Here is a 27,272-nt window from a genome sequence, read left to right on the forward strand (position 1 = left end):
TGAACAAAACCACCTTCGCCTATGATAGTCCCTGACAGTCCTCGAAGGCCTCACCTGTCTGGTCGGTGTAGGTGGTGAAGGTGGACTCCAGGATCTTCCCTGTCTTTCCTTCCTTGTGGTCGACGTCTCCGTCGTCGTCTTCGTCAGAGGAGGAGGAGCTGATGCGGCTCTCACCAGGCGCTGAGCAGCGGCCTGGTTGGGACTTCCTGATCTCCTCGAACTTGGACTGGACGGACACACCTGTCAGGACAGACGGACACACCTGTCAGGACAGACGGAACATGAGGACCGACCTGAGCTGTGAGCCTGAGGTCAGTGAGAGTCGGTCCTCACCCTGTGGAGGCTCAGGTCCAGGAGCTGTGGCGGTCTTCGTCCTCGCTCCTCGTCCCGCCGCCCACGCTCCTGCAGCAGCTCCAGGTCTCTCTCTCTCCTTCTGCGGAGGTCGTGACCTTTCACCGTGACCCTCCTGGCTCCGGCCTCGGCCCCGGCCCTGCTGACGCCAGGCCGGCTCCATGGCAACCGCCTCCCAAACCCTGCAGACAGAGACAGACGGACGACGGGACGTTAACGTGGACTCACTGTGATTATTGATTTACTGATGATCAATATATCTGATCATTTATTTATCATGTTTCTGCTCTGACGTCCCACAGTCCAGACCCACACACTGATCCAGACCCAACACACTGATCCAGATGATCTACATCAGAGTAAACCCTCAGACTGACGGAGCTGGACTCAGTCTGTTTTATCATTAACTGGTCTCCCTCTGTCCTGTCCCGCAGGGTCTGGTGGACAGGACAGACCGGAGATCAGGACCTGGTCTCACACTGTACCTGAGCCCTGTCCGGTTCAGGTGTTTGGAGCAGCTACAGGACGAACCAAACCATCCCCGTTACCTCCCGTTAAACACCTGACGACAACCTAACGTCCTGACGGAAACCCGTTAAAGACCGAGCTTCTCTTCTAACTGTTGTTAGCCGGTTAGCCGCGAACAAGCTAACTGTCGTCAATACTCAGCTCTCGCGGACGTAAACAAACGTCACATCCGGTGAACACTGGTGAGTAAAGCAGGAGCACAGACCGGATCAGGTGGAGGTCAGAGGACGGACACAGGTAGACCAGTTACAGTTATTTCAGCAGCTTTTAGCTCAACGCACCTCAGCAGCAGCGGCAGCGGCGAGCCGAGTCTGGCGCATGCGCTCTACGGCTGCGGCGCGCGATGCATGCCGGTACTTGTAGTCTCAGAGGCAGACTTGGCCGAAAGCGCATTGGCGTTTGAACTACAGGTCCCACAGTGCACAGCGGCACAGTGCGACGTGTCAACGGCAGCAGCTGCACGTTTCATTCATAATCTGAACCAATAACATCAGCGAGTGTTTTATTCTGTTTTCATTATTTTAATGAGTCTGAGCCATTGATTATTATTGTAATAAATCAATAAATACTCTTTAATGAAACTACTTTAAAAGTGCAGAAATAATAAAGATAATTCTAAATTCTACAGGAGTAACATAAACAAACACATACATGAAAACAGTGATGATGTCGAGTCGAGTTGTTCCTTATAAAATCTCTTTATTTCAGCGCAGAGCATCAGACCTGACATTACTCAGCTTTAACAGCAACAAGCAGCCGTCACAGTGAGTCTGGTTTACAGCAGGAGAGGACACTCTGCTGACCTTTGACCTCTACTGGTTTTAAAGCAGGTGATCTACACAGTAAAGCTCGTCGCCGACCTCAGGAAAGTGTTTATGTGTCAAACCTCAGACAGACTCATGATGCTTCATTTCTGGTAAAATCAACTATGATCTACGAACAGGGCTCAGCTTGATACAGAGAAAATGAACTGCTTCTTATTTAAAACATTTAGAGTTACAGTGTTTTTACAGCTGAAAGGGATCCCTCTGTGTTCCTGGAACCTGGGTCTCATCCTCCATGTTCCTCAGGTTCAAAAAATACTGGAGTTACATTTTATTATGATAGTGAATATTCTTCTCTCCTCTCTGTCTGATGTCTTCTGATGCCTCGGTTGTTCCTCCACTGATCCAGACTCAGTCCTCCACCCTCACCTCCGCCTGTGGTCTCAGCTCTGAGTGAACGTCGAGAGAGGCAGGATGGAAACTCCCTCAGGTCTGGATGTGAAACAAACTGCTCTCAGGTTAATGAACATGAAGTTGTGTCCATGTTAACTTCAAACCTCTCTCCCCTCCTCTGCTCCTCCTCTGCTCCTCCTCCTCTCCTCTTCCTCCTTGTCTAAGCCTCAGGTGGCAGAGGCGGCCGGCAGCTTCTTCTCCAGCCGGGGCGACTCTGTGTTTGAGTTTGCTGTGAGTGGCTTCGTGCTCGGCCAGCAGCCGGGCGTAACGCGTCTGCAGGACGTCCAGCGTGCTCGTCATCCTCTCCACCTTCTCCTCGATCTCTTTGGGGTCGGGACCCCTGTTGCTGCCACCTACAGGACAGGAGCAGACATGACTTTAAGTTCAGCAGATCGGCCTCTGTGTTACTTGTTTGTGATCTGTACGGTGGTCATGTGGTTTGTACGCTCCAGGTCCAGCAGTCCGTCCTTCATCAGAATCTGCCGTCCCTTCTCCTCCAGCAGAGCCTTAGCATCAGGATACTCCTTCAGCGGCCTCCATCAGGTCGTCTTTGGAGAGACAGAAGAGGTCGGAGTAGCCGATGCTCCTGATGTTCGCCGGTCCTCGCTGTTTCCTGCCTTACTGCCTGTTGAAGAAGAGGAAGAGGAAAGTCTGTTCAGACATGAAGAGAAACTAAAAAAACATCACATTCTCCCTGATGTAGAATTAATATTTAACTGTAGGAGATCTGAACAGACGCTCCTGTTTCCACTGTTTAAAGCTGCTCTTTTCTTACCAACATGTCTCCAAGAGTGTTATCACTGTACCTGACTTAACTGATCAGTTTCAGCCACTTGGGGGCAGCAGAAACATCTGTAAACACAACACTGACATCTCACATCACCGTTTTGTTGTTATGCTGAAAAAAAACAGCTGCTTCAGTATTCCCTCTCTTTAATTCTGGTTCCTGTCCAACATAAAGCTCTGGTATATAAGAGACATGTTAGATGTGACTCAACTTGCAAAACATCCGTCAGTTCAGGGTCTTCTCGACCAATGCATCGAGGAATTACACTCTTTTTATCTGCCTCACAGTTCACACAAAGAGCAGTGAAAGAGCAGCTGTGTATCAGGCCGGAAACTTTACGACCAAGTCTTGTCTTAAAATGACTGAATCACAGAACTAACTGTGATGGAGGCAGATGTGATGGAAACGAAGGGTAAAGCGACTTGTTTCTGTTGGCTTCACCCTCAGCTTCTGTGTCAGGTAAGTTCTACCTGCTGAGAGCTGCAGGTGCAAACAGAGGAACACAAGAGGAAACTATCAGACTCAAGCGAAATAATACAGACTGACACTGTCAGCAGCCCGGCAGGACAGACACTGTGGTGCCACAGGATTTCATTACCGAGCTGTGACCAAAATGCAGACTGAAAAAAAGACAAACTGTCAAATTTCAAATGGTCCACAAATAAAGAAAGAGGTCTGTCTTCTTGCACAATCAAAGGTTTTCCATTAACACATAGCTCATTAGCATGTCGTTATGAGTCGAGGTCAGTTTACCTTTAATAGCCAGGATGCTGATCTCGCCAAAGTAGCTTCCATCGCTCAGAACGACAAACTGCGTGATGCCGTCATCAGCGACAACGGCAAGTTTTCCCTCCTTGATGATGTACATCTCCCTGCCGATGTCGCCCTTCTTACAGATGTAGTCTCCTGGACTGTAGACCTGAGGCTGCAGCTTCAGCACCAGCTCCACCAACAGGCCGGCCTCGCAGTCCGCAAAGATACGAACCTGCAGGACGACACAGAGGAGAAACGCTGCTCATTTATCCTTCAGTTAAACTGGGTTTGACTGAGGAGTGCTATCACGTGTTCGCAGACCTTCTTCAGGGTGTCCAGGTGGACGTTGATGGCGATCTCAGCCCTCAGTTTGTCGGGCAGGTACTTCAGCACCTCCCTCTCATCCACTGCTTTCTTATTGGTCCACAGGAAGTCAAACCACTTGATCACTCGCTTCTCCAGGTCCTTAGTGACCTGTAGGGGGGGGCAGAGAGGTGGAGGAGTTTAGTATATTTGGTGGAAACTCAAACAAATAAAACTTGAATTGGAAACAAAGAAAAAGAAAAAAACAACCACTAACTCACTAACAAATAAACAACCTTTCGGAAGCTCATGTACTGTTTGATGGCATCGATGCGAGCCTGGAAGTCGGCTCTGGCAGCGTTCATGTTGGTGATCATCGAACCAACGTTACCGACGATGGTGGCAAAAATCAACACACCCACCTGAAGGAAAGAACAGAGCAGAAAAAAAACCCATCAGATTCTTCAGCTTGTGGACCGAGCATGTCTTGATCTGAATTGTACGTGTGCTGATTTTGGGCTGTGTTTTTACATTTAACATTAATGCACCTTTAAATTTAACATGTTTTATTAAACCAATAGTGGTTTTGTAGAAATCTATTTTTAATTAAATAAAAATAACAGTCAGGTCTTGAAGCCACACCCACCAGGAAGTCAGTGACAACGAAGAAGTACTCTGAGTTCTCCACAGGGGGCGGTGTTTCTCCGATGGTGGTGAGCGTCAGCGTGGACCAGTACATACTGTAGGCGTACTTCCTCACCAGGCGACCAAACTCTGGATCTGACGGGTCGGGATACACAAACCTGTCTGCGCCGAAACCTGGAGGAGCGGGACGAGACGAGGCGTCAGAGATTTTTATGACGTAATGAAACAAAGGTTAGGGAATCAAACTCACCGATGGCCTTGGAGAAAGAGTAGTAGAGGCAGGCGTTCCAGTGGATGATGATGACGATGTACATGACGAGGTTGGAGATACGGAGAGCGTTGGGGTAGTTGGTCCTGGTCTCTGTCCTCTGGAAGAACTCCAGCATCCTGAAACAGAAAAAAGTCTTAATCTAGTCTGAAAACTTTAAGAAACTACAACAACTTGTTATCAGTGTTGTTAGAGCGAAGGACGACAGTGTCGGTCTGTTGGTCCACCGCTTTGTTTCAGACTGAAATATCTCAACGACTGTCAGATGGATTCTGATGATCTTTGGTTCAGATGTTCAAGTTTTTCCATTTTATGCCACTTTTATTTATTCTCTGCTTCATGCTTTGGTTTACCTGTTGAACCTGAAGAGTTTATTGAGGCGGATCTCGGGGTAACTGAGGCCGACGACAAGGTACAGGATGTCGGTGGGAATCATGGAGATCAGGTCCAGTTTGAACTGGAAGCTTTTCTTGTAGCGCTCACGCAGCTTCTGCTCATCCTTCACCAGCAGACCCTGCTCCAGGTAACCTGCACACACACACACACACACACACACACACACACACAGGTTATCACGTGGTCATTGTTTTTATCTGTCATATAAAAAAGTATGACTGATGACTGTATAAAAACTTTTACAACTGATCTCATCAAAGCATGAAATGTGTGTGTGTTCGCACCAGTCCTGGTTCTGAAGACCATGTCAGCGAGGTAGGACGAGGTCACAGAAAAAGTCTACGAAGAACCAGTAGTACACGTAGTCGGTCTGCAGCTCCTCGAAACACGCCCTGAAACACACACATCACACACACTTATTATTCACACCAACAGCTGATAAACCAACAGAGTAAACCACATGACACTGTGAGGACCAACCCTGGTAGACCACTGACAATGTAAGGACCTGTTGTTGGGACTTGAACCTGTGAGACAGTGAGAGTCCTCAGGGGTGAATCAGATGTTACCTGGCTATGATCAGGGTCCAGTTGTACATGACGGGGATGGTGATGACGGCCAGCCAGTGGTAGTAGGTGTTACCGGCCGGATCGATCACTGTGATCTCTTTAGGCCTGGACACAAAGACAGAGATGAACTATAACTATCATCAGCTACAACAGAGACTTCAATATTTTAATTCAGTGGATCCCAATAAACCAAAACCTACGGCTGGTCTTTCTTCTCCTTCTCCTTTTCCTTCTCCTTCTCTTTTCTTTCTCCTTCTCCTTTTCCTTTTCTCCTTCTCCTTCTTTTTCTTCTCTTTCTTCTCCTTCTTCTCCTGCTTCTCCTTCCTGAGAGAGAAGACACACAGAGGAGAATAGAATCAGAATCAATAACTGATTTCAGCTGTTTTTCTGTTTGTTCACGTCATCTCGTCAAATTAAACGTTTTCACATCATTTGCTTCAACAGAGACTCATGTTTCTCTCAGTTTACTGAGACTAAACAACATTGTGTAGCAGAGATTTTCTGTTCCTCCATCCTCGGACCCCTCAGATTTGTCTTGCGGCCCTTTACTGGGCCTCGAACCCCAGGGTTGTGAATCAGAGGAAAATAAGAATCAAACTTACTCCTTCTTCTCTTTTTTCTCCTTCTTCTCTTTCTTCTTTTTTCTTCTTCTCCTCACTGGAAGAAAACAGGAAACACAGAGATCACCTGTGAGCATCTATGAACACCTGTACGTGTGTGTGTGTGTGTGTGTGTGTGTGTGTGTTTGTGTCATACTCCTCCTCGTTGTTTGTTGCTGTTGTTGACGTTGAACAGAACTCCTGCTCCTGCTCTCTGAGCAGCTCTGAAACAGAGAAAAGAAAACCAGACTCTTCATCAGCCCAGAAACTGAAAGCTCTGACTTCACCTGACGACTAATCAAAACCTGCTCAAGGACCCTGGAAACATCTCAGGGACACAGAACTTATTCAAGGCCCCCGGACCCCTTAAATCTCCTGACTCCTGAACGTTATTTAACTTTGCATGTTCAGACCTTTATTCAGTGGCTGAAAGATGAGAAGAAACAAAGGTCAATGACCAGACCTTCAGTCAGCACCTCGACCCCTAAACCATCAGTGTGGCCCCCCTGGAGGATTCTGAGGACCTGCACACCCTCCTCAAAGACCCCTGCTCCTACAGACATCTTTAAACCTGAACTGTTCGACCTGAGGAGACTGAAAAACCCGCGGCTACATAAACAGGGACCAGCACAGTTTTTAGACCCAGTTTCCATGACAACTCACCTGTCGTCACCTGGCTCCTCCTCCATGTCCTGCAGAACGATGGTGGGCGGAGTTAACCTGGAGGTGGAGGGCGGGGCTAAAGGACCTACTTTAGCCATGGAGGCGTCTTTCCTCTGCAGAGAGACAGACATGATGACATGATGATCAGCCTCAACAGGCTCACAGCTACAACAACTACAACTCCCATGATGCTTTGACCACGTGCTCTAACATTCACACACTGATGCTGCATGTGGAGAAGTCTGGGTTCAGTATCTTGCCCATGGACACTGCAGCAGCAGACGGACTGGAGGAGCCGGGGATCGAACCACTGACCTGGTTGGTGGACGACCTGCTCCACCTCATCCAGTGGATCACAGCTGCAGAACATCTGCACCAGCTGCAGGGGGCTGTGGCAGGTCACCCACCAACCACAGGGTCACAGGTTTGATTCCCGACACTGAACCCTGAATGTCAGCTGCAGGGTAAAGAGCTTTGACTGGTCTTTATGCTGAGAACAGCTCTGTATAAATGCTGTTCACTAACTCAAGTTTAAACTAAAATCTTGATGTTAATGACACGTCAGTACGGTGGCCCTGAGAGCTCAATACACTGCAGTCTGAGAAACCAGGTAAACTAAGATGTATATATATTCAGAAATAATCATACAGGACAGTTTTGTTGTCTGCAGCGTGTTGATGTGTCTTAAAAAGATGTTTAAAGATGTTTTCTCAGTTTATTTGTGTTTTATAAACCACACAGCATCAAACTGTATATTACTGACCCATTAATCACCAGTGTAACAGACTAGTTTTAGTTTGATAAACCTGAGCTGGACGCTCAGAAACAGTCAGAAACAGAAACAGTCATCGAGGTTTCAGCTGCAGGAAACTTTATATGTTAGATATTAGATTAGATATTTTATATTATTATTATTATTATAATTCTCTCTCCACCTTCGCTCCCTTATCTCCTTACTCACCTGTCAGCTGATAATCCGTCGCCCTTGGTTACGTGGCCTAGATCCGCCGACCGCCCGTCAAACTCATCGCCATGGAAACAGAGGAGTGATCCCTCCACACACTCACACACACACACGCGCGCTCTCACACACCTGGTCTGTTCAGATCCTGTAAAGTTCAGTCCAGAGAGAAAAGAGGAGAAAAGAGAGGGAGTGAGGAGGTGGAGGAGGTGGAGGAGTCTCCTCTGTCACCCTGACAGGGATAAAAAGATTAGAGGAGGGATGATGATGCTGTGTCAGACCTGGATCCACCCTCACATCCAGCTCACCTGAGGAACTGTACAACAGGTGGAAACACACCTGAGTTTATTCACTGCTGCAGAGAGAGAGAGAGAGAGAGAGAGAGAGAGAGAGAGAGAGAGAGAGAGGAGAGGAGAGAGAGAGAGAGAGAGAGGAGGGAGAGAGAGGGAGAGAGCTGAAGGAAGGAGGAGGGATAAAGGAAAACCAGAGGAAGGTAACAGATGAGTTTACACTGGAGGAGGGAGGAAACAAGGAGAGGAAACAAAGGGAGCAGGAAGTCCAGAGGAGGAAGGAGAGGAATAAGTGATAGAAGAGAGGGAAGAGAAGGAGGAGAGTTAGAGAGGAGGAGCAGATTAGTCTGATCCTCCTGAGTCAGCAGAGTAACTCTAATAACACACACTCTGCTGCCTTTAACAGGCAGCTCTGATAGGCTTATCAGGCATTACACCGCTGTGTGTGTGTGTGTGTGTGTGTGTGTGTGTGTGTGTGTGTGTGTGTGAGACATGCTGATGGTTGGACTCAGTTTTAGGGTTAGGGTCAGATTATAATAATAAAGAGTTATTACAGCTGATGTGTTTGAGTTTTAATCAGTAGAATAATAAAAGACAGAATAATAGAAACACTCTGTTTCCAGATTCATCAGCTGGATTAAAGATCCAGGAGCAGGAATCAGAGCTGGTGTCCAGGTTTCCACACCCAGACCTTCAACACAGCAGAGACAGGTGTATGTTTAAAATCAGCAGAAAGTTCCGGTTCATGTTGATCACAGGAACCAGGACCATTCAGGTTTTCATTAAAGACAGAAGGTTCAAGGTCTGAGTTCCTGTTCCAGCTTCTACCCTGTGATCAGGACCTCTGTCCTCTCTGAGTCTGGCTCAGTGAGCTCTGGTCTCTTCTCTCTGAACAGTGTTATGGTCCTGATGAAGGGTTTATTACAGGACAGCAGGTGTAAAAACTGGACTGTTCCAGTTCTGCTGTTAATGAGAAAACAAAACACAGAGACGGAAACAAACTGCTGAAACTCAGCTTTTATTTGATTATAAGGTGATTTTTTTCTGACAGTGACAATAAAACAGAGTCTCAGTCTGCATCAGGCAGCAGCTCTGAAACCAGAAAAACCTCAGACACAGTTACTGAGAAAAACACACACTGTTATAACAGATGAGGACGCAGCAGAACACACACACACACACACACTGACAGGAAGTACGAGTCTGAGGTTCAGAACCAGTCAAACATGGTTCATATAAAAAGTACTGATACTGATAAAACACTGATATTAATACCACACATGGTGAAGAACCTGTTCAGGTTAGAAGTCACGCTCGGTGCCGATCGCAGTTATGTCATCATAGTCCTCAGCCAATCCCTGCTGGGCATGGTTGGACGAGGTTGTTGCCATGGAGACAGACGAGCCATTACCTGTCAGAGAGATATTAGTGGAAAATCTAATGATTTCTGTCCAGGTGTTTATAATGAGAGTTACAACACGATACAAGCTTCAGGTTAAATGACCAAAGGTGAGTACATGTGTTTGATTGATGCTTGGTTGGTTATTTTGCTTTGTTTGTTTGGTTGGATGATTGATTGATTGATTGATTAATTGACTGTAAGGTCAGTGAATGATTCAGAGTGTTACCTGTGGGTCTGTGTCGATATAAAGACACCATGAGGACAGTGGAGATGAAGTACGGACACAACACCACCAGGTAACGGACCAATATGAACATGAGGTGGAGGAGGGCTGAGGCAGGGGGCGGAGCTCCAGAGGTGGGAGGGACTGTGGTTGTAGGTTTTCCTGTAGAGAGAGAGTCACCTGGTCAGGTGAAGATGTGGATGAAATAAGTGTTGAAATCAAAGTGAAGCTCCTGACCTGTGACAGTGATCCAGCTGGGTGGAGACTCTCCATCACTGCTGATCTGACACTTGTAGAGGCCTTCATCAGACTTGGTAACATGGTGGATGGTCATGTGACCTGTAGACTCAGTCCTGATGAGGGAGCCATCTTTATAGAAAGCAGCTGGGAGGTTGGAGGGAGTGGTCTTTGTTTTACAGTGCAGAGTGACATCATGTCCCTCCATCACAGGGAGGACAGGACTCTGCAGGATCACTGATCCACCTCAACACAGAGACAAACTACAGCATTTCATCCATTTACACACAGCTTCATCAATACTAACTCCACAGTCTGATCTTACCAGTGACAGTGATGCTGATGATGTTACTGGTTGCTCCCTCTCTGGACTCACACCAGTAAACTCCACTGTCCCATGGGTCAATGTAACTGATGTTACAGGAAGAACCAGTTGATTTTCCCCACTCAGCTCCACACTCAGCTTTGGTTTTTGTACTCGTGTTCCTCCACAGCCTCCATCCAGCAGAGCTGTCGTCCTCCTCACAGCTCAGAGAGACAAACTCATCTTTAAAAAACTGAGATCTGCTGGGACTTACAGTCAGACGAGCTGAGAGAAGGAAGAGGATGGCATCTGTACATTTTCATTTAGGCTAAATAATCCTTTCATGTTCTCTTCAAAATCCTTTTACAAGCACATATGTGTAAGTCATTCCACAGCCCAGGATTTTCCCAAGTTGATAGAACCCTCAGTCCTGAACTCTGTCAACACTAATATAAACTGTGCAACATGCTTCATATTATTATTAGTAGTAGTATTAGTATTGAATTGTAACATCCATATTGTAGCAGACTGTCCTAAAGACTCAAGTTTCCTACAAAGAGTCAAACAGAGACAGAACAAGTTTACTGACCTTGGTTTGTTGAGCAGATCAGCAGTGAGCTCACAACTACAGAGGAATGACACTCAGGTTGGTTTAAAGCTTCAACAGAGTAAAAACACTGAATGATACAGGTTTGGTTTTAGCTGTAAACTGATGCAGAGTGAGAACAGAAAGGAGGAAACAGTTCTTTCTTTTCTGTTCTACAGAAAGACTACAGAGCAGAAGTTTGCTCTTGGTAACTCACCTCCTCCACATTACTACTAATGTGTTGTAAAATACAAAATGAGCCTGGTTAGCATAACTTCAGTAGAAGAATGATAGAAACGGAAGCAAAACAAGAGTTAACATTGGCATTCCTTTCCACAGCTGGAAACAGCTCGTGGTGAGTGAAGGAATAAAGTTTGATGCTGAACTCTAAACTTTTCTTCTAGACAGGTAAGTAAACAGCTAATGCTAATGTTAGCTACTTAGGGATAGCAAAACATACATATAGCACTTTTAACATTTTGGGAATTGTTTGAGGATGTTATCCACTGCACCATCTTTATGGCTTGTGACCCCTTGTATATACGTATGTATATAGCCAAAACCCTATATTTTGTGTCATTAATAAAACAATTGATATGATCTTTTGGACTAATTTGGTGATTGTTTGAAATACAAGACCAATTACACTGCATACGCTGACTGCTGGAAAATCAAGTTTGAAAGACAGGTGGACAGGATATTCTTTATGGCTTGGAGAGTTGTGCAGGGATGTGGATAGAATTACCAGACTATGGTTTCTGCCATTTGCACCATCCAAATTAATGTGAAAATAGGGTCTAAAGCACAAATTACAAGTTATATCAAAACATTATTAGAACATTATGCTAATGTGTTTATAGAATCTTGGACACTACTGGTTCATTCTGTCCCTTTCATGAATTCAGGGGACTCACAGGACATTAAAGACCTAATCTGAAATGAAACATAAAGAGTTTACTTACAGAGCAGTGACAGCAGAGACGTTTCCTCCATCCTGACACTGTGCTGATGTTAGAGCTGCTCTCTGATCAGTTCATGGTCACATCAGATAAAACCCTCCTCCTTCCTCTGAGGCCGAGGTGCTGTGGTTTCCTCTGCAGAGACAGATATGTGTCTCTTTGTTCAGTTACAATAAAGCAGAGACATTCAGTTTTAACATGAAGTAAAGAAAGGCAGAGATAAAATCTGGAACTGACCAGAATCTGAATGAAGACATCAGGACCTGTATGATGCCTTCACTGACAGACAAACTTTTGTTTTGTGCATATGAGGGCAACATTGGTCAATGAAGATTCTGTGCTTTTGTTTTTGTATTAAATTATTTTGAGACAAGTGACTGATTGATGATTATAAAACATTGATTTCATAAATACAGTTACACATTGGTGGAAAGAGGCTGTATCTTCCTATAAACGATAGCACTTAAGTTGAGAGGAAGTGAGATGGAGGTGGTTTTGTACCTACACGTCTGACGTTGTCTCTCTGCTTTACCCACTGACACGTGGTTGAGAAGTGACATACATACACTGTGCAGCTGCACACAGCAGCTGAAGGGGGGGCTTGCAGAGTAGCTGATGCCAGGACATCAGGGGGTCGACATCTGTCCATCTATGATTTATTTAGCTTAATGTGACAAGTTGTCAACCTGTGCTGGGCTAAGATGCACACATGTGAAACACAAGGAGAAAATCACAACCATGAATGACCACAAAACGCAATAGAGTCTCACGCTGAGCCAAAATGAAACAGGTGCATATAAATTTGGTTTCTTCTGTAGGGTGTCTGGGCTCAGCCTCAGAGACAGGGTGAAGAGAGAGCTACTCCTCTGGGGTGGTTCAGGCATGTGGTTGGGATGCTTCCTGAAAGCTTCCCAGGCACGTCCAACTGGTAGAAAACGTGGTAGACCCAGAACGATGGAGAGAACATACGACTCATCCAGCCTGAGAGCACCTCAGGAGGAACTGGGAAGGGTTGGTGGAGAGAGGGACCACCAGGACCTGACCCTGGAAGAGGAAGAAAGAAGAGAATGTGGACTGAGAAGAGTTTTGAAGAAGTGAACTCAGATTAAAGGAGCAGTGCGTAGAGGATTTAGTGGCATCTTGTGGTGACAATGTAGATTGCAACCAACTGAATACCCGTCTCCACAGAGTCAGATCAGATCCTTGGACCTGGTTGTGGATAATGTGGATGATGAGCAGGAGTCATTGTTGCTTTGTTTCTCTGTTGAAGTGAATCTAAAGTCAGAACACAAAACGTAACCATCACCAGACTGTGGATATCTGTGGTTTGTAGAGAAACAGGTGTGACTGTGATCAGAGAATCATGTCAGTCTGTGAGCAGCTGACAGCAGAATAAAACCTGCTTCCTCCTTTAAAACATCTTCCTGCCCGGAAACTCACTGTTTTGAATTCCAAATGTGGAGGAAAAAGATTTTATCTGCTGATCTCAGAGCTGATAGAAAGTCAATGTGAATATCCACACCCTAAGGTTGTTGTTTACTTTTCATGTCCTGTTTGCCAAGATACACTGAACAACCATGAGTAATGAAACAGGTTTAATCAGTAATTGTTCTGAAGTGATTCACATGAAACAAATGTCATTTGAGCAGATTTTCCTCAGTCAGGCTCATCATGGCGATTAATGTGGGAATTATCAACAATGTAATTTTACATATAAAACTCATGCCTCTCAAAACAAGAAGCATTGAAGCTAAGATCATTGATGCTCAATCTGTAATCAGGATGTCAACATTTTAATTTGTCCAGAACTCTGGTTTATGATCAAACACCTGCAGAACAACTGGAGTTCCCATCAGCCTCAGCTGTTTTCAGTGTTTACTGCTAATCAGCTAATGTTAGCATGCTAACACTAAGCTAAGATGATGAACATGGTATAAACAGATTAGCATGTTAGCATGTTGGTGTTAGCATTTAGCTCAGAGCACAGCCTCACTGTCTCATGGCTGTAGACTCTTGTTCTAGTGTTGGACCATGATGGAGACAAAGAAGAGCAGCTGTACCTCTCGTCTTTCTCGTCTTTGACTTTTTGTCTTTGATGACTATTTGTCCATAAGTGACGTCTTCTGTTCTCCCTGCTGAGTAGACTGCAGCTGGATCACTCTCTGGAAGAGAAAATACAAGGTACATTACTGCAGCTACTACAACTCACACCAGTACTGTTAGTATAGTTACTGATACTACAACTGTAGGAACCACTGTACCAATAATATTCAGATTATTTGTTCTCTTGCTACAATTACTAAAAGAACTTCTTTTCTAATATGATACAAAAGGGACATAATGGAGAATTGATAAACTATTGCAGCAAGATGTCATGAGTTTATAGCTGAAGACGGAAGTGTAATAGTCCATAACTACAAATACTAAAGTACTGCATACACTTTTTTATAAACAGCATTTTTATGAAGGGTGTGGTGGTTTGTATAAACTGATTAAACCATGCGTACTGAGGACAGTTTTAAATGTGGGGACATTTCTATGAAGTAAGGGCATTGTTGTGAATCAAGAATATTATTTTTGGGAACTGATGAAATTGTGGATTATGAGGTGAATAAAGATGTTTCAGAGGGTCAGTATGTATATGGATTATAAAAACCTGGGGAACATGAGGACATTTTTACTCATTTGTACCATTAACACTGCATTTACATTAGTTTGACTTGTTTTGTGGTCATTCAGTTTTCTGATTCAAATAAATCCACTAATTCTGGCAAAATTAGTGGATTAATTATTATTGTTATTATTATTAATAATAATAACAATAATAATAATAATAAAAAAAGAAGAAAGAAACCTGTCAAAATGTAAACTCTTGTGAGGACTGTCACTGACATGATGCGTTCTCTGGCCCCTGATCCAAACTTTAACTAAATACCTACCCTCAAACTTTACCCTGTCCTAACCTAAACCTGACTCTAATATTAACCTTAATAACAAGTCTGGACAACAACATAATTCACAATATAAAACCTATGATAAACATTTTACATTTTACAAACATTTTTTGAAGTCTGTAACTGTAACCTCTGCTCCGTCTGATTGGCTGACGTGATATTTTGATGTCACTGTATGTGATGTCATCAGTGACGTCATTTTCTACAACTCTATCTGCAGCAGCTGAAAAGACCAAAACAAACAACAACATAAAACTTCATTAATGAAAACTGGTTTGAACTGTAGCTGAGTGAAAAAAATGCGAAAATTATTTGTTGATGTAAAATAAATCTGGAAACATGAACATCAACAGAAACTGAATGTAAATAGGCGAAAGCAGTCACAATGACCTGTGGGTAAATAACATGTTCAACAAAATTTTATACATTTTAAAAATGAAATCTACAGAAAAACACAATCTAATTGTAAAATCCAGAAAGCTGTGTCTCACCTTTAGGTTTCCTCTGAACACATCGTCTCACCAGTAAAACCAGTAACACCAGAACAACCAGACCACAGAGAGAGACAATAACCAACACAAGGAGAGGAGAGGAGGAGGAGGTTGAAGAAGGAGAGGTGGTGGAGGTAGTTTAAATCAAATCCTCTGTCTCTGGTTTTAATTCTCTGTCAGAACAAACTCTTCCTCCATGTTTACCTGATGTTCTTATGAATTCACTTTACTTTCTGTTTCAACAGCAACAATTCATCAGTAGAACCACAGTTACTGACCTCTCTGCTCAGAACACTGTTTTATCTGCTTTTAGTCACAGTTCCAGTCTTTGAACTTTGCTGTTTTCCTCAATTTTAAGCTCAAATGAATAAACTCAAAACTTCCTACAGATTTTACACATTAAAAGTCTTGCAACCTTTCCTTTATTTATAGGCTTTTAATACGAACTAGAATTTCCGGCTTGTGGTTGTTTGTCTCCACCAACCAGTCCAGTTACAGTTTACATCATGTTTGTAGAGACTCATACACTGTTTGTAGTGAAGACATTGATAAAATGTATCATAATAAAATGTACATATGAGTTCTTGAGTTGCAGACAAAAACATATTAAGCAAGGTCACAGTGACATTTGACCTTTAACCACTAAATTCTATTTATTTGGATCCAACTGGACATTTGTGCTAAATAGAATGAAATTCCCACCGGGTTCTCCTGATGTATGGAATTCTATCTGGGACACTAAGTCTAGTTTAATACTCTCAGCTCCAGGTCAGGAAGTGTGTGCTCTAATAAAACACATCAGATGTTCTGTCTCATCCTTCAACTCTCAGGTTCACACACTTTGGATCTTCAGCTGCTGCTCTGACCCCAACCTGCTGCTGTTTACTGTTTTTACTTCCTCCTCCTCCACCATCAACAGCACGCAGGTAATGAAACAGGTTTAACCAGTAATTGTTTTTGAATGAAAGAGTTGTGTGACTCAGGTTCTTTCTCTGGATGTCCCAGTGTAGTTTAGATGTGAATGTAAAACAGTGAGTACAGAGAGTGAAAAGCAGGAAGTGTTGTGAAGTGAAGGTTTGACATGAACCAACAGAGCAAGAGCAGCAGCCTCCATTTTTACTGAGCAGCCAAAGCACACAGAGACAGTTCAGGAGGAAAGCTTTCATCAGTTATTCCCTCACATCACTGATTGATCACCTCTGATCACTAATCACTCAAACTCTGGGGCTCTTTAAAGCTCAGGTCAGAGGTTAAAGCTCAGATCATCTGTTGATGGACAGACTGAAGCTGCTGTGCTGCCACCTGCTGGCTGTCTGTTGTCACTGCATTAACCATCCATCTCCAGTTGTTCTGGATGAAGTTTTTTAATTCTTCAAACACTCTGTTGTATTTTCTGGTTGTATTCTAATAAAGAGACTGAGGAATAATGATTTATGGTCAGTGTAGCAGTGATAAAACAACAAATCTAATGGTGCTCTAAGACGTTCACGCAGTTTTTCTGGATGAAGTTATTGATCAGTGATGATGTTCACCACTGTCTGATTCAAACAGAACATGTATATATATATAACCTCAGCATAGAGCCAAACCCAGCTGATGAGGCTGCAGCTCAGACTGTCACATGACCTCCTTCTACGTCACCTGCAGTGATGGAGCGCAGACAGTTTACACTGCCACCTGCTGGACAGTGTAAGAACTGTTTTCCTCTGAAACAAAGGAGCTCAGTGAACAGGAAGTGTTTGTTTGACTCTTTCATCATATTGATGGAAGCTAATATTAGTTTGGGTTCTGTGATGACAGATGAACTAATGATCTGATCAGAGAGTGCAGGTTATTTCAGTAACCATCAGTGTGTTGCTGCTGTTTACCACTGTAGCTCAGCTTCTATTGATGGGACACAGTCCAGGATCTGTTCTGTTCCATCAGACTATCAGCTGTGTTACCTGTGGACAGGTGCAGTCTCCCCTCAGGGATGGACAGACTGAGCAGTGACAAGAAGCAGCCAGCAGGGGGCAGCACAGCATCACAACACAACAACACTGTGAGTGATTTTAAAGATAGAGATGGATGGTTAATGCAGTGATGACAGACAGCCAGCAAGTGGCAGCACAGCAGCTTCAGCCTGTCCATCAACAGATGATCTGACCTTTAACCTCTGATCTGACCTTTAACCTCTGACTGTCAGTAACTGTCAGTAAAAATGAGGATGAACTGACTTTAACTCCACAGCATTTATTAACATAAAGACCACAACAACTGAGAAACTTCATCAGTGACACACAATCAAAGAAAGTCCAGAATGAGGAGCAGGACCAGCACTGATTCTGATGCTGATCAGCCTAATTGATCAGTGATCAGGTATCACCTGGGCGGAGCTACAGAGAAGAACAGGAGAGGAGGAGGGACAAAAAAGCTGCAGGAACACAAACAACTGGAACACTGAACCAGGAAGGAACAAGTCATCTCACAGCTCAGGGATCAGATTTCAAACCTTTTTCAAAGGTTCAGCTACAAAAACACACCATCCTGAAACACAGTGAAATGTTTCATTATACAGAAAACTCATGTAAAACACATTAAAACACTGAATATTAAGAACAAGTCTCTCTACAAACTGATTTCCCATTTCAAATCAAAACTTATTAACCCTTCATCTTCTGACTTTTCTTGTTTGGTTCTGACATGTAGCTGATTGACTGTGAACACTGAATAATGACACAGACTGATGTCAGTGAAACATTTAGACCATCAAACTAACAAAGGCTCAGGAGATAAAGGCTTAATAACAGCACTGCACAGAGCCAAGCAGTCACACTGTGAGGATTTCAAATGACAGAGGAGAGGACGAGTCTCCATCGTCCACGTCCACATCTGATGATCAGATGATTCTGTGACGTCTGATGTTTAAACAGAGCAGAGACTTTACAGAGTCAATCTAATCAATAGTTCACTGATTAAAGACTGAAACTCTTGAATCACACAGACACTCTGGACTGAGGCTCGTTCTCTTCACAGTTTCTCACCTCTGAACAGTGTTGCTGCTGTTTATAGTCTGTGGTTGTGGTGTTTGTTGTTTCTGCACTGAACAGAGGTGTGGATCGGTGTTAGCCACAACCAAAACAGAACCAGTCACATTTTCCATCTCACAGCTTCATGAAACCCACAGAACCACACGACAACAACAACTAATGAGACTAAAGTTTATTGATCCTGCAGAGAAACCAGATCCCTGCTGCAGGAACAAGAGCAGGCTCCAAAAACACAGAGATTAGAAATAACAGTAAAGTTCATGACTTCATTAACCACTAAACTAATGGCAGCTATCATCAGATTCTGGTAAACAGGAACATAGAAATGAGAATAGTAACATGTTGGAGCTGATCACTGATCTGAAACACTGAGAGGTGGAAACTCTGAGTCTCTTCTTTCCATCTTTAGTTTTAGTTGATGAAGATTTTTCAAATAAGATGAAGCAGCATTAGAAGCAGAGAAAGGGAACATATCAAACATGATAAAATGAGTGTAGTCTGGTGTGAGAGGCTGTGGTGAGCAGTTACAGTCAGCAGGAGGACGTCAGTGGGTGGACCGGTGTGAAGGAGTGAAGGTCTACCTCAGTGAAGAGTAGACCACCTCTGGTTCTGGTGGACACGCTAAATAAAAACACACAGTTCAGATAATTAGAGACGACGTGGAAGAAAAAGTTCCTGTTTCCCTCCATGATCTGCCTCAGTCTGTTCACACTCTGCTCTCAGATACTGACAGCATCACACACACTGGAGCTGGTCTCTGGATCAACTGTGGACCATGTCAGTCACCCTGCCCCCACCCTGACCCTCCTCACCTCCACCCACACACACACACTCCACACTCACATCTACCCACTGTCTGTAAACAGAGGTTTGCACAGATACTCTGTCTGCACTTTATTAGGTCCACCTCTATAACCTGATACAGTCCCAAGATAATGTTCAGCTCTGTTGACACTGTCAGAAAAGTCTTCCTTTAACTTTAGATTTATTACAGAGGTCATAGGTCAGTGGTCATGTCCACAGGTGTTTCTATTGTTTTCATTCAGTTTAAAAACATGAGGAGGAAGAATGGATCCCAGTACAACACCACCAGCTACACCTCAGTAATAAACTGTTGAATTAAGACGTCTGAGTGACTGGATTGTAAAACTGTATCTAAGAGGCCAGAGAATGAAGTGTTCTATTGAGATATTAGTCACTTCTTTTATTATTTTATTTAATGATGTTATTGTGGGAGGCAGAACCTTCAGCTCTCAGACTTCAAACTTTCCTCTTTAATAAAGGTCATAGTCAGAACTGGATCAGACCTGAACCATCCTCTAGTTCTGCTGCTGTAGGCCTAGACTGGCAGAGGATTTCCCATGATGCACTGTGCTCCTCTCTCTCTCTCAGTATGAATTCATTTTCCATAAATACTTGTTACTAACTCGATATCTTCCTTTCTCATAGTATTGTGTTCTTCCATCTCTCTGCAGCTGTAGAGTCTGATCTGTGATGACAAACCTCCTGCTGCTGCTACAACTCTGCTCAACACCTGCTGTTAGAATTAGAAATTATTAATACTGCTTCCAGTTTTACTGCTACTGTTGTTATTACTACTTTACTACTGTTGTCTTATTGATACCACTTTACATCTCTACAGAAGCAGAAGCAGGAGGCAGATGGAACCTGTTAGCATGGCTAAAGAGCAGCTTTACCTCTGGTCTTTTTTGGTCTGTTGGCTTTTTGTCCATAACTGACACCGTCCTTTCTCCCTGCTGAGTAGACTGCAGCTGGATCACTCTCTGAAAAACAAAACACACATCACATTACTGCAGCTACTACAACTGATACCAGTAAACACTGCTGCTGTTAGCACTGCTAGTAGTATGGAGAATATTTTTACTGCAGGGATCAAATGAGACGTTAATGTCTGCATGTTTCTACTTTTTCCTTCTTAACACCTCTGCTGTGAGACCAGCTATAACTGCAGAGTGTTGATGAGAAAGAGGAAGCTGGACGACAGCAGCTGCTGACTTCTGTTAAAACAAACTGATGCATTTCACACCAAAGGACAAAACAGATAAACAGACTTCACACTATAAACATGATACCATCAGACACAGCAGAACAGACTGTCATGAGACTCTTCAAACTTCACAGTTCAGACTGGAATAAACAGGAGGAAGCTGCTGCTGTGGTTTAACAAGTACATTTAAAATCAACTAGAAACCATCAGCTTCATTAAAGGTCAGTTTGTAGAAAACAGAGGCTGAGGATCTCTGGTCTGCTGCTGAGTCTCTCCTCTCTTAGATCCTGCTTCAAATCTTACTTTGAGACAACACACACATTCCTCTTTGTTTTTCTAACTGATGTTTTCATAAAGTCCAACTCTGCTCATTTTCTATATGTTTCATCATATTCAGACTGAAAACAGTGGATATTCCTGATGGAAGTTCACTTCATGTAATTATTACTCACATTAAAGAGTAAATCAGTTTCCATATTGTCTGTGTGCAGAGTGAACAGAGACATGAATGTGTAAAGGTCTAAACTCGATGTTTTCTGTCTTTAGTCTAATAATATTTCTGCAGTGAAACATGTGCAGGTTGAGCAGAAACAGGAAACTGGACGACCACAGAGCTGTTAGCTTCTGTTGACTGATTCACTGCAGGGTACAAACACACAGTCCAACCAACCAACCACAGCACACACTGTCTTCAACACAGCACACTACACTACAGTCTGAAACCTCATGGACTGAAGAGGATTCAATCTGATGAAGTTGATGTTTTTATCTTTAAAACAAACCAAATGTAAGGACAGTGTGTTGTTAATGCTGCATGTTAATGTATCTTTCACAGTAAAACTCAGTCACATCAAATGAGTAAAAATGTCCTGCAGAAATAATGAGCATCTTTATTTTATACAAATGTCCTCACTTTGTAAAAAAGTCCTCATAAAAAATGCCCTTACTTTATAACATGTCCCCACATCACAGACTGTCCCCATAATTCATGACTGTATCTATTTCCCAAAACATTGTCCTGACTTCCAGAATAACTCCTCTCATTCCAAACTGTCCTCACTTCATAAAAACACCCCACTTTATGAAATGTTCCCACATTGCAAAGTGTCCTCAGAGTGTGCTGTAAAAATGCACTAAATCTCTAAAAATGTCCTCACTGTTCAAAGAGTCCTCATATTTTAGAATATCACTAAAACAAAATGTCCCCACTTCATTATAATGTCCTCACTTTCCTCAGTCATTAATTTAAAACCATGTCCTCAGATTTTAAGATGAATTCAAACCCAAACTAGTCCTCACAAAGACAGAAGCACAGTTTGTCTGTCTACACTTGTTCACACTGAACCCTCACCCTGTTCACTAATACACTTGTATACTTATACAGTAATGTACTAATACACTAATATACTGATACACTTATATAATAATACACACACACATACACACACACACACACACACACACACACAAAACATTACCTCTGCTGTGATGTTTTGACGTCATTTTCTCCAACTCTCTCTGCATCAGCTGGAAAGAACCAAAACAAAGCACAACATAAAACTTCATTAATGAAAACTGGTTTGAACTGTAGCTGAGATGTGAAAATTATTTGTTAATGTAAAATAAATCTGGAAACATGAACATCAACAGAAACAGAATGTAAATAGAAAAATACAGATAATACCTGAGTCTGTGTCTCACCTTTAGATTTCCTCTGGACACACAGAGTCACCAGAAAAACCAGTAACACCAGTACAACCAGACCACAGACACAGACAACAACCTCCATCACAGGGAAAGGAGGAGGAGGAGGAAAGGTGGTGTCAGTGGAACTAGAAGAAGGGGAAGAGGAGGAACAGGAGGTGGGGGTGGGTGTAGGTCCAGGTGTGGTGGGTTTCTCTAAAATGAACAAAAACAATCATTAAAATCTCTTAAACTGAAAACAAGATAAAACACTGACTCATTTTACTGTTGGAGTTTATTTCTCCATCTCTTCTCTCTATATGTGACTTCTATTAAAATAACTTCACACATTTTAAAACAGATTAACACTGTCACACCTTATACATGAATCAGCAGAACAGACTGAAGAGAGAAACCTCAGCAGCTTCAGTTCAGCTCAGTGAAACCACCAAGAAGAGGTTTTAAAAGGTTTGTTAAAGGCCTGAAGAGTCTGAGTCTGTCTCCTCTGTTACATCCTGCTTCAAACCTTCAGACAGGAGACACACTCCTGTTGGTTTCACCTTCTTAAAGTCTGATCAGATCCAAACTAACAACATATCTACCAACACGTTCTGTGTGGATCAGAGTCTGTCCCACATTCTCACTGCAGACTACCCGTACTAATCCGCTGCTGAAAATAGTCCCTGACACATGAACCGGAGACAGTTTATACTCATCTGTTTAACAGTCCTGAGCAGAGACACTGAAGATTGTTTAATGACACTGTGATGCAGTTGGAAGCAGAAATGTTTAACTGTTTATTAACTTGAACCAACAGCCACAGCCTCAGACGGACACATCAACAGATCAATCAGAATACAGTAAAACACAGTCGTCTTCACTGGAGAACTAATGTTTGTTGACCAGGACTTTACATCAATACAAACTGAAAATGACCTTATTAACAGCAGCTCCACAGCTAACTTAGAATGTGTTAGGAAGCACTGATGTAATGTTTGTGTACTGGTTATAAGAGCAGGACTTTATACTGCATCATTTCCTCCTGTTTGTTTGTTCAAAGTTACAGTGACCAGCTCAGAGTATTACAGACTAACACACTGTTGGTTTGGGTCTTTACATGGAGTCTGTTAACAGGGGAAAAAACCAGAATAAAACCAGCCTCATCCTTCATCCATCCATTCTCTGCTGCTTCAGGAAGCTGTGGCAGCTCGTCCTGTCAATGAGTCACTGAAACAAGAAGAAACAGGAGTTTAAACTGACAATATTTAACATTAAAACACAGACTTTCCTAACTGGTGAATGCCGATAATAAATCAAGGCTCCAGACTTGGCCTCAGTCCTGTGGGACTTGTTGGAAGACTGTCTCAGGCTAAACCAGACCAGACTTTACTGGGGTTAAACCAGACTCTGTAGGAGCTAAACTGACCTGATGCAGCTTCTGGTCAGGCTGTTGTTGAGCAGAAACCTTTGCTCAGATTTTATTCATTTATAGAATATTGAATTGTTTTATGATGAGACACATTCCTGTTTGTCCTGACTGAGTCTTTAACATGCTCTGTAAGCTAAGATGTTAAACTAAGGACAGCTGCATGTTAGCATGTTGGTGTTAGCATGTAGCTCAGAGCACAGCCTCACTGTCTCATGGCTGTAGACTCTTGTTGTAGTGTTGGACCATGATGGAGACAAAGAAGAGCAGCTGTACCTCTGATGATGAATCGCCTCCTCTTCTTCTCACTCCTGAGTAAACTGCAACTGAATAACACTCTGAAAAAAACAAACAGGTTACATTACTGCAGGTACAACCACTGATCCCTGAACTGAGCTGTTAGTGCAGCTTCCTCTACTGCAGCAACCCTGATACAAACATAAAGAAAAACACATGAGATATTCAGATCTACTGTCTGTCTGCAGACATGAATGTGTAAAGTTGTAAACTCGATGTTTTCTGTCTTTAGTCTAATAATATCTCTGCAGTGAAACATGTGCAGGTTGAGCAGAAACAGGAAACTGGACGACCACAGAGCTGTTAGCTTCTGTTGACTGATTCACTGCAGGGTACAAACACACAGTCCAACCAACCACAGCACCCCCACCCCACTTACATCCCCCGCCCCCTCCAAAAAACAACCTTAAAACCACAGAGGACTGTACAATGGTACAATACTGAAATAGGTTCTTATAAAGATAGCAATAAGAACACATACACTCACATAGATTCACAACACAAACAAAATGCTACCTCTGCTCGTTCTGATTGGCTGTTGTTGGTGATGTAATATTTTGACATCACTGTATGTGATGTCGTCTTTAACCTCCCCTTTATCAGCTGGAAAGAAAATGAAGAATTAACAATATAAAACATATTATAGACAAATTTTAAACATTAACATCAACAGAAATAGAATATAAATAGAATAATGTAGTCATAGAACATGGGAGTAAATACGTTAAACAGAGATTCTGTAATTTTGTGTCTCACCTTTATGTTTCCTCTGAACACATCGTCTCACCAGTAGAACCAGAACAACCAGAACAACCAGAGCACAGAGAGAGACAACCACCCACACAGGGAGAGGAGAGGAGGTGGAGGAGGTGGATACAGCAGGAGAGGTGGATGTAGGTCCAGCTGTGGTGGGAGGTTTCTCTAAAATGAAGAAAAGTAATTACTCAAAGCACTTAAATTAAAAACGTTTAAAACATTCACTCATTTTATTGTTCACTAAGATCAAACTAAGAAACTGCAGTTTATTTGTCCTTTTGTTAAAACTCAGTACATTTAAGTCAGAAACGTCTCATTCTAATGACTGAAGAATCCTGTTTGTCCTCCTGACCTGTGACAGTGATCCAGCTGGGTGGAGACTCTCCATCACTGCCGATGTTACACTTGTAGAGGCCTTCATCAGACTTGGTAACATGGTGGATGGTCATGTGACCTGTAGGCTCAGTCCTGATGAGGGAGCCATCTTTATAGAAAGCAGCTGGGAGGTTGGAGGGAGTGGTCTTTGTTTTACAGTGCAGAGTGACATCATGTCCCTCCATCACAGGGAGGACAGGACTCTGCAGGATCACTGATCCACCTCAACACAGAGACAAACTACAGCATTTCATCCATTTACACACAGCTTCATCAATACTAACTCCACAGTCTGATCTTACCAGTGACAGTGATGCTGATGATGTTACTGGTTGCTCCCTCTCTGGACTCACACCAGTAAACTCCACTGTCCCATGGGTCAATGTAACTGATGTTACAGGAAGAACCAGATGATTCTCCCCACCCAGCTCCACACTCAGTCATCCATCGGTTGGTTGTGTTCCTCCTCAGCCTCCATCCAGCAGAGCTGTCGTCCTCCTCACAGCTCAGAGAGACAAACTCATTTATAAAATACTGAGATCTGCTGGGACTCACAGTCAGACGAGCTGAGGAGGATTAGTTATATTAGTTCTATTAGTTACTAAATGATCAGATGAATAAATCTCAGCTCTGAGTTTAACAGTTGAGGATAAATATCTGATGATGAGGATCCTCAGCTCCAGGAATAGTTGACTGAGATTTCCTGCTGTTACTGATGAGTTCAGTCTCAGTGTTTCAGCCTCTGACTGACAGGTGTTTACTCACCTGTGTTGGTCCTGCAGCACAGCTCTGAGATCAGCACTGAGGAGAAAAAATACAACCTGACAAACTGTGTGCTTTGGTGGTTTCTATGAACAGAGCTCAGACTGTGAATTCAGACCACACTCTGCTCTCCCTGTTATAAACAACTGGACCATCACAGAGTCTGAGGCTGAGAGTTTAAACACTTTCCTCATGTTGACTTTAAAGCAACAGAAAGGTCATTAATGCTGAGTTCAGATTAACATCATGAATCATCAAGGTTGATTTTCTCTCAGGTTAAAGGAAGGAAGAAAACACTGACCTACAGAGACAGAATCACACAATCTGAACAGCAGCATCACACACTGATAGAACAGTGGTAACAGTTTTACAGAGGTTTATATTTCATGCATCCGTCTGTAAATTCTGATTCTATTAATAAATTCAATCTCTTTTCAGCAGCAGGTTTTAAAGAACTGACTGATCTGAGACCAGACTTTGACCCAGTCCAGATGTTTTATGTCCTGGTCTTAAACACTACAGTTGAGTAAAGTGACAGAGAAACTCTTTAAGCTGTTAACAGCACTGAGCTGGTGTCAGCAGAGACTGTACTCACAGAGCAGAAGAGACGTCCGAGCCATCGTCCGAGCTGCTGATCTGAGAGCTGACGCTCAGTCACACCACTTAAACCCTCCTCCTTCCTCTCTGCTCCGTCCTGTGGTTAAAACAGGTCCACAGCTTCATGTGGTTTATGAAAGCAGTCTGTAAAACTGAGACCAGCCCCAGAGGGTTCAGTCTGTTAGAGACAGGTTCAGTCTGTTAGAGACAGAGACAGAGGTTCAGTCTGTTAGAGACAGAGACAGAGGGACAGTCTGTTAGAGACAGGTTCAGTCTGTTAGAGACTGTTAGAGACAGAGACAGAGGGACAGTCTCTTTGTCGTAGGTTCATTGAAACTGTTCCATCAGAACATTTCATGACTCTGAATAAATATGAAACATTGATCATCAGCAGCTGATTAGAGACAGGACTTTAAAGACATCTGTCTTCCTCTGTGTCTGTGTCCCAGTCTGACCTGATCCTGACCTGCGGGTCCTCGTCTCCTCTGAGCCTGATCACACATCAATCATCAATCATCAGTGATCAGAGGATCCTCCATCTCTGGACAGACGCCAGACGAGTCCTAATGAAGCCTGGAGGCCTCAGCAGGACAGTGACCCCTGGTGGACGTTAAGACTCACTGCAACACCAAGTCCAAACCTGAGCAACGTCACCGACTCGTTCAGTCGCCTCAAACGGTTCTTACCATAACCGGGATTATAAGAGGAGTTTGTCTTAGTGACGTCTCCAACTCCAACAACGGAGGATCTGGATCAGGGTCCAGGTCCAGAAAACCAGCACTCACAGACCTGCAGATTAAACCGGTCTGACGAAACCAAGAGCCAGCAGGTCTGACCTGGACCTGACCAGGAC

General features: G+C 43.3%; 2 protein-coding genes, 1 long non-coding RNA gene and 1 pseudogene across 3 annotated transcripts; all 4 read right to left on the minus strand.

The window, feature by feature from the left end:
* Positions 1-213: 213 nt before the first annotated feature.
* Positions 214-1,214, minus strand: LOC108892707 (uncharacterized). The gene is made up of 3 exons (XR_007810517.1): positions 1,161-1,214; positions 334-533; positions 214-262 (listed from the first exon to the last, which is right to left on the minus strand). It is a non-coding gene; the product is annotated as an uncharacterized LOC108892707 (long non-coding RNA).
* Positions 1,215-1,494: 280 nt separating this feature from the next.
* Positions 1,495-7,177, minus strand: LOC108892706 (cGMP-gated cation channel alpha-1-like; annotated as a pseudogene).
* Positions 7,178-9,340: 2,163 nt separating this feature from the next.
* LOC108892715 (Fc receptor-like protein 5) lies at positions 9,341-12,271 on the minus strand. The gene is made up of 6 exons (XM_018690420.2): positions 12,045-12,271; positions 11,086-11,121; positions 10,518-10,781; positions 10,193-10,438; positions 9,959-10,117; positions 9,341-9,741 (listed from the first exon to the last, which is right to left on the minus strand). The coding sequence occupies exons 1-6, from the start codon at positions 12,073-12,075 to the stop codon at positions 9,632-9,634; spliced, it is 846 nt and encodes a 281-aa protein (XP_018545936.1). The 5' UTR covers positions 12,076-12,271; the 3' UTR covers positions 9,341-9,631.
* A 6,401-nt stretch (positions 12,272-18,672) lies between these two features.
* Positions 18,673-26,457, minus strand: LOC108892714 (low affinity immunoglobulin gamma Fc region receptor II-like). Its single transcript, XM_051068044.1, has 8 exons — positions 26,418-26,457; positions 25,826-25,861; positions 25,363-25,626; positions 25,038-25,283; positions 22,208-22,422; positions 22,002-22,050; positions 20,213-20,299; positions 18,673-19,136 (listed from the first exon to the last, which is right to left on the minus strand). The coding sequence occupies exons 1-8, from the start codon at positions 26,440-26,442 to the stop codon at positions 19,093-19,095; spliced, it is 966 nt and encodes a 321-aa protein (XP_050924001.1). The 5' UTR covers positions 26,443-26,457; the 3' UTR covers positions 18,673-19,092.
* Positions 26,458-27,272: the final 815 nt, after the last annotated feature.

The sequence above is a fragment of the Lates calcarifer genome, unplaced genomic scaffold (assembly GCF_001640805.2).
Source record: "Lates calcarifer isolate ASB-BC8 unplaced genomic scaffold, TLL_Latcal_v3 _unitig_2354_quiver_889, whole genome shotgun sequence".
Lineage (NCBI taxonomy): Eukaryota > Metazoa > Chordata > Actinopteri > Centropomidae > Lates > Lates calcarifer.

Excerpts from the sequence above, each read along its gene's own strand:
- LOC108892715 (XM_018690420.2), bottom strand. The coding sequence starts at position 12,075 with ATGGAGGAAACGTCTCTGCTGTCACTGCTCT. Across the intron at positions 10,782-11,085 it reads GATCTGCTCAACAAACCAAG|CTCGTCTGACTGTAAGTCCC; the intron begins GTCAGTAAACTT and ends TCCTTCTCTCAG. Across the intron at positions 10,118-10,192 it reads CAGCTGGATCACTGTCACAG|GAAAACCTACAACCACAGTC; the intron begins GTCAGGAGCTTC and ends CTCTCTCTACAG.
- LOC108892714 (XM_051068044.1), bottom strand. The coding sequence starts at position 26,442 with ATGGCTCGGACGTCTCTTCTGCTCT. Across the intron at positions 25,627-25,825 it reads GTGCTGCAGGACCAACACAG|CTCGTCTGACTGTGAGTCCC; the intron begins GTGAGTAAACAC and ends AATCCTCCTCAG. Across the intron at positions 22,423-25,037 it reads CAGCTGGATCACTGTCACAG|AGAAACCCACCACACCTGGA; the intron begins GTCAGGAGGACA and ends TGTTCATTTTAG.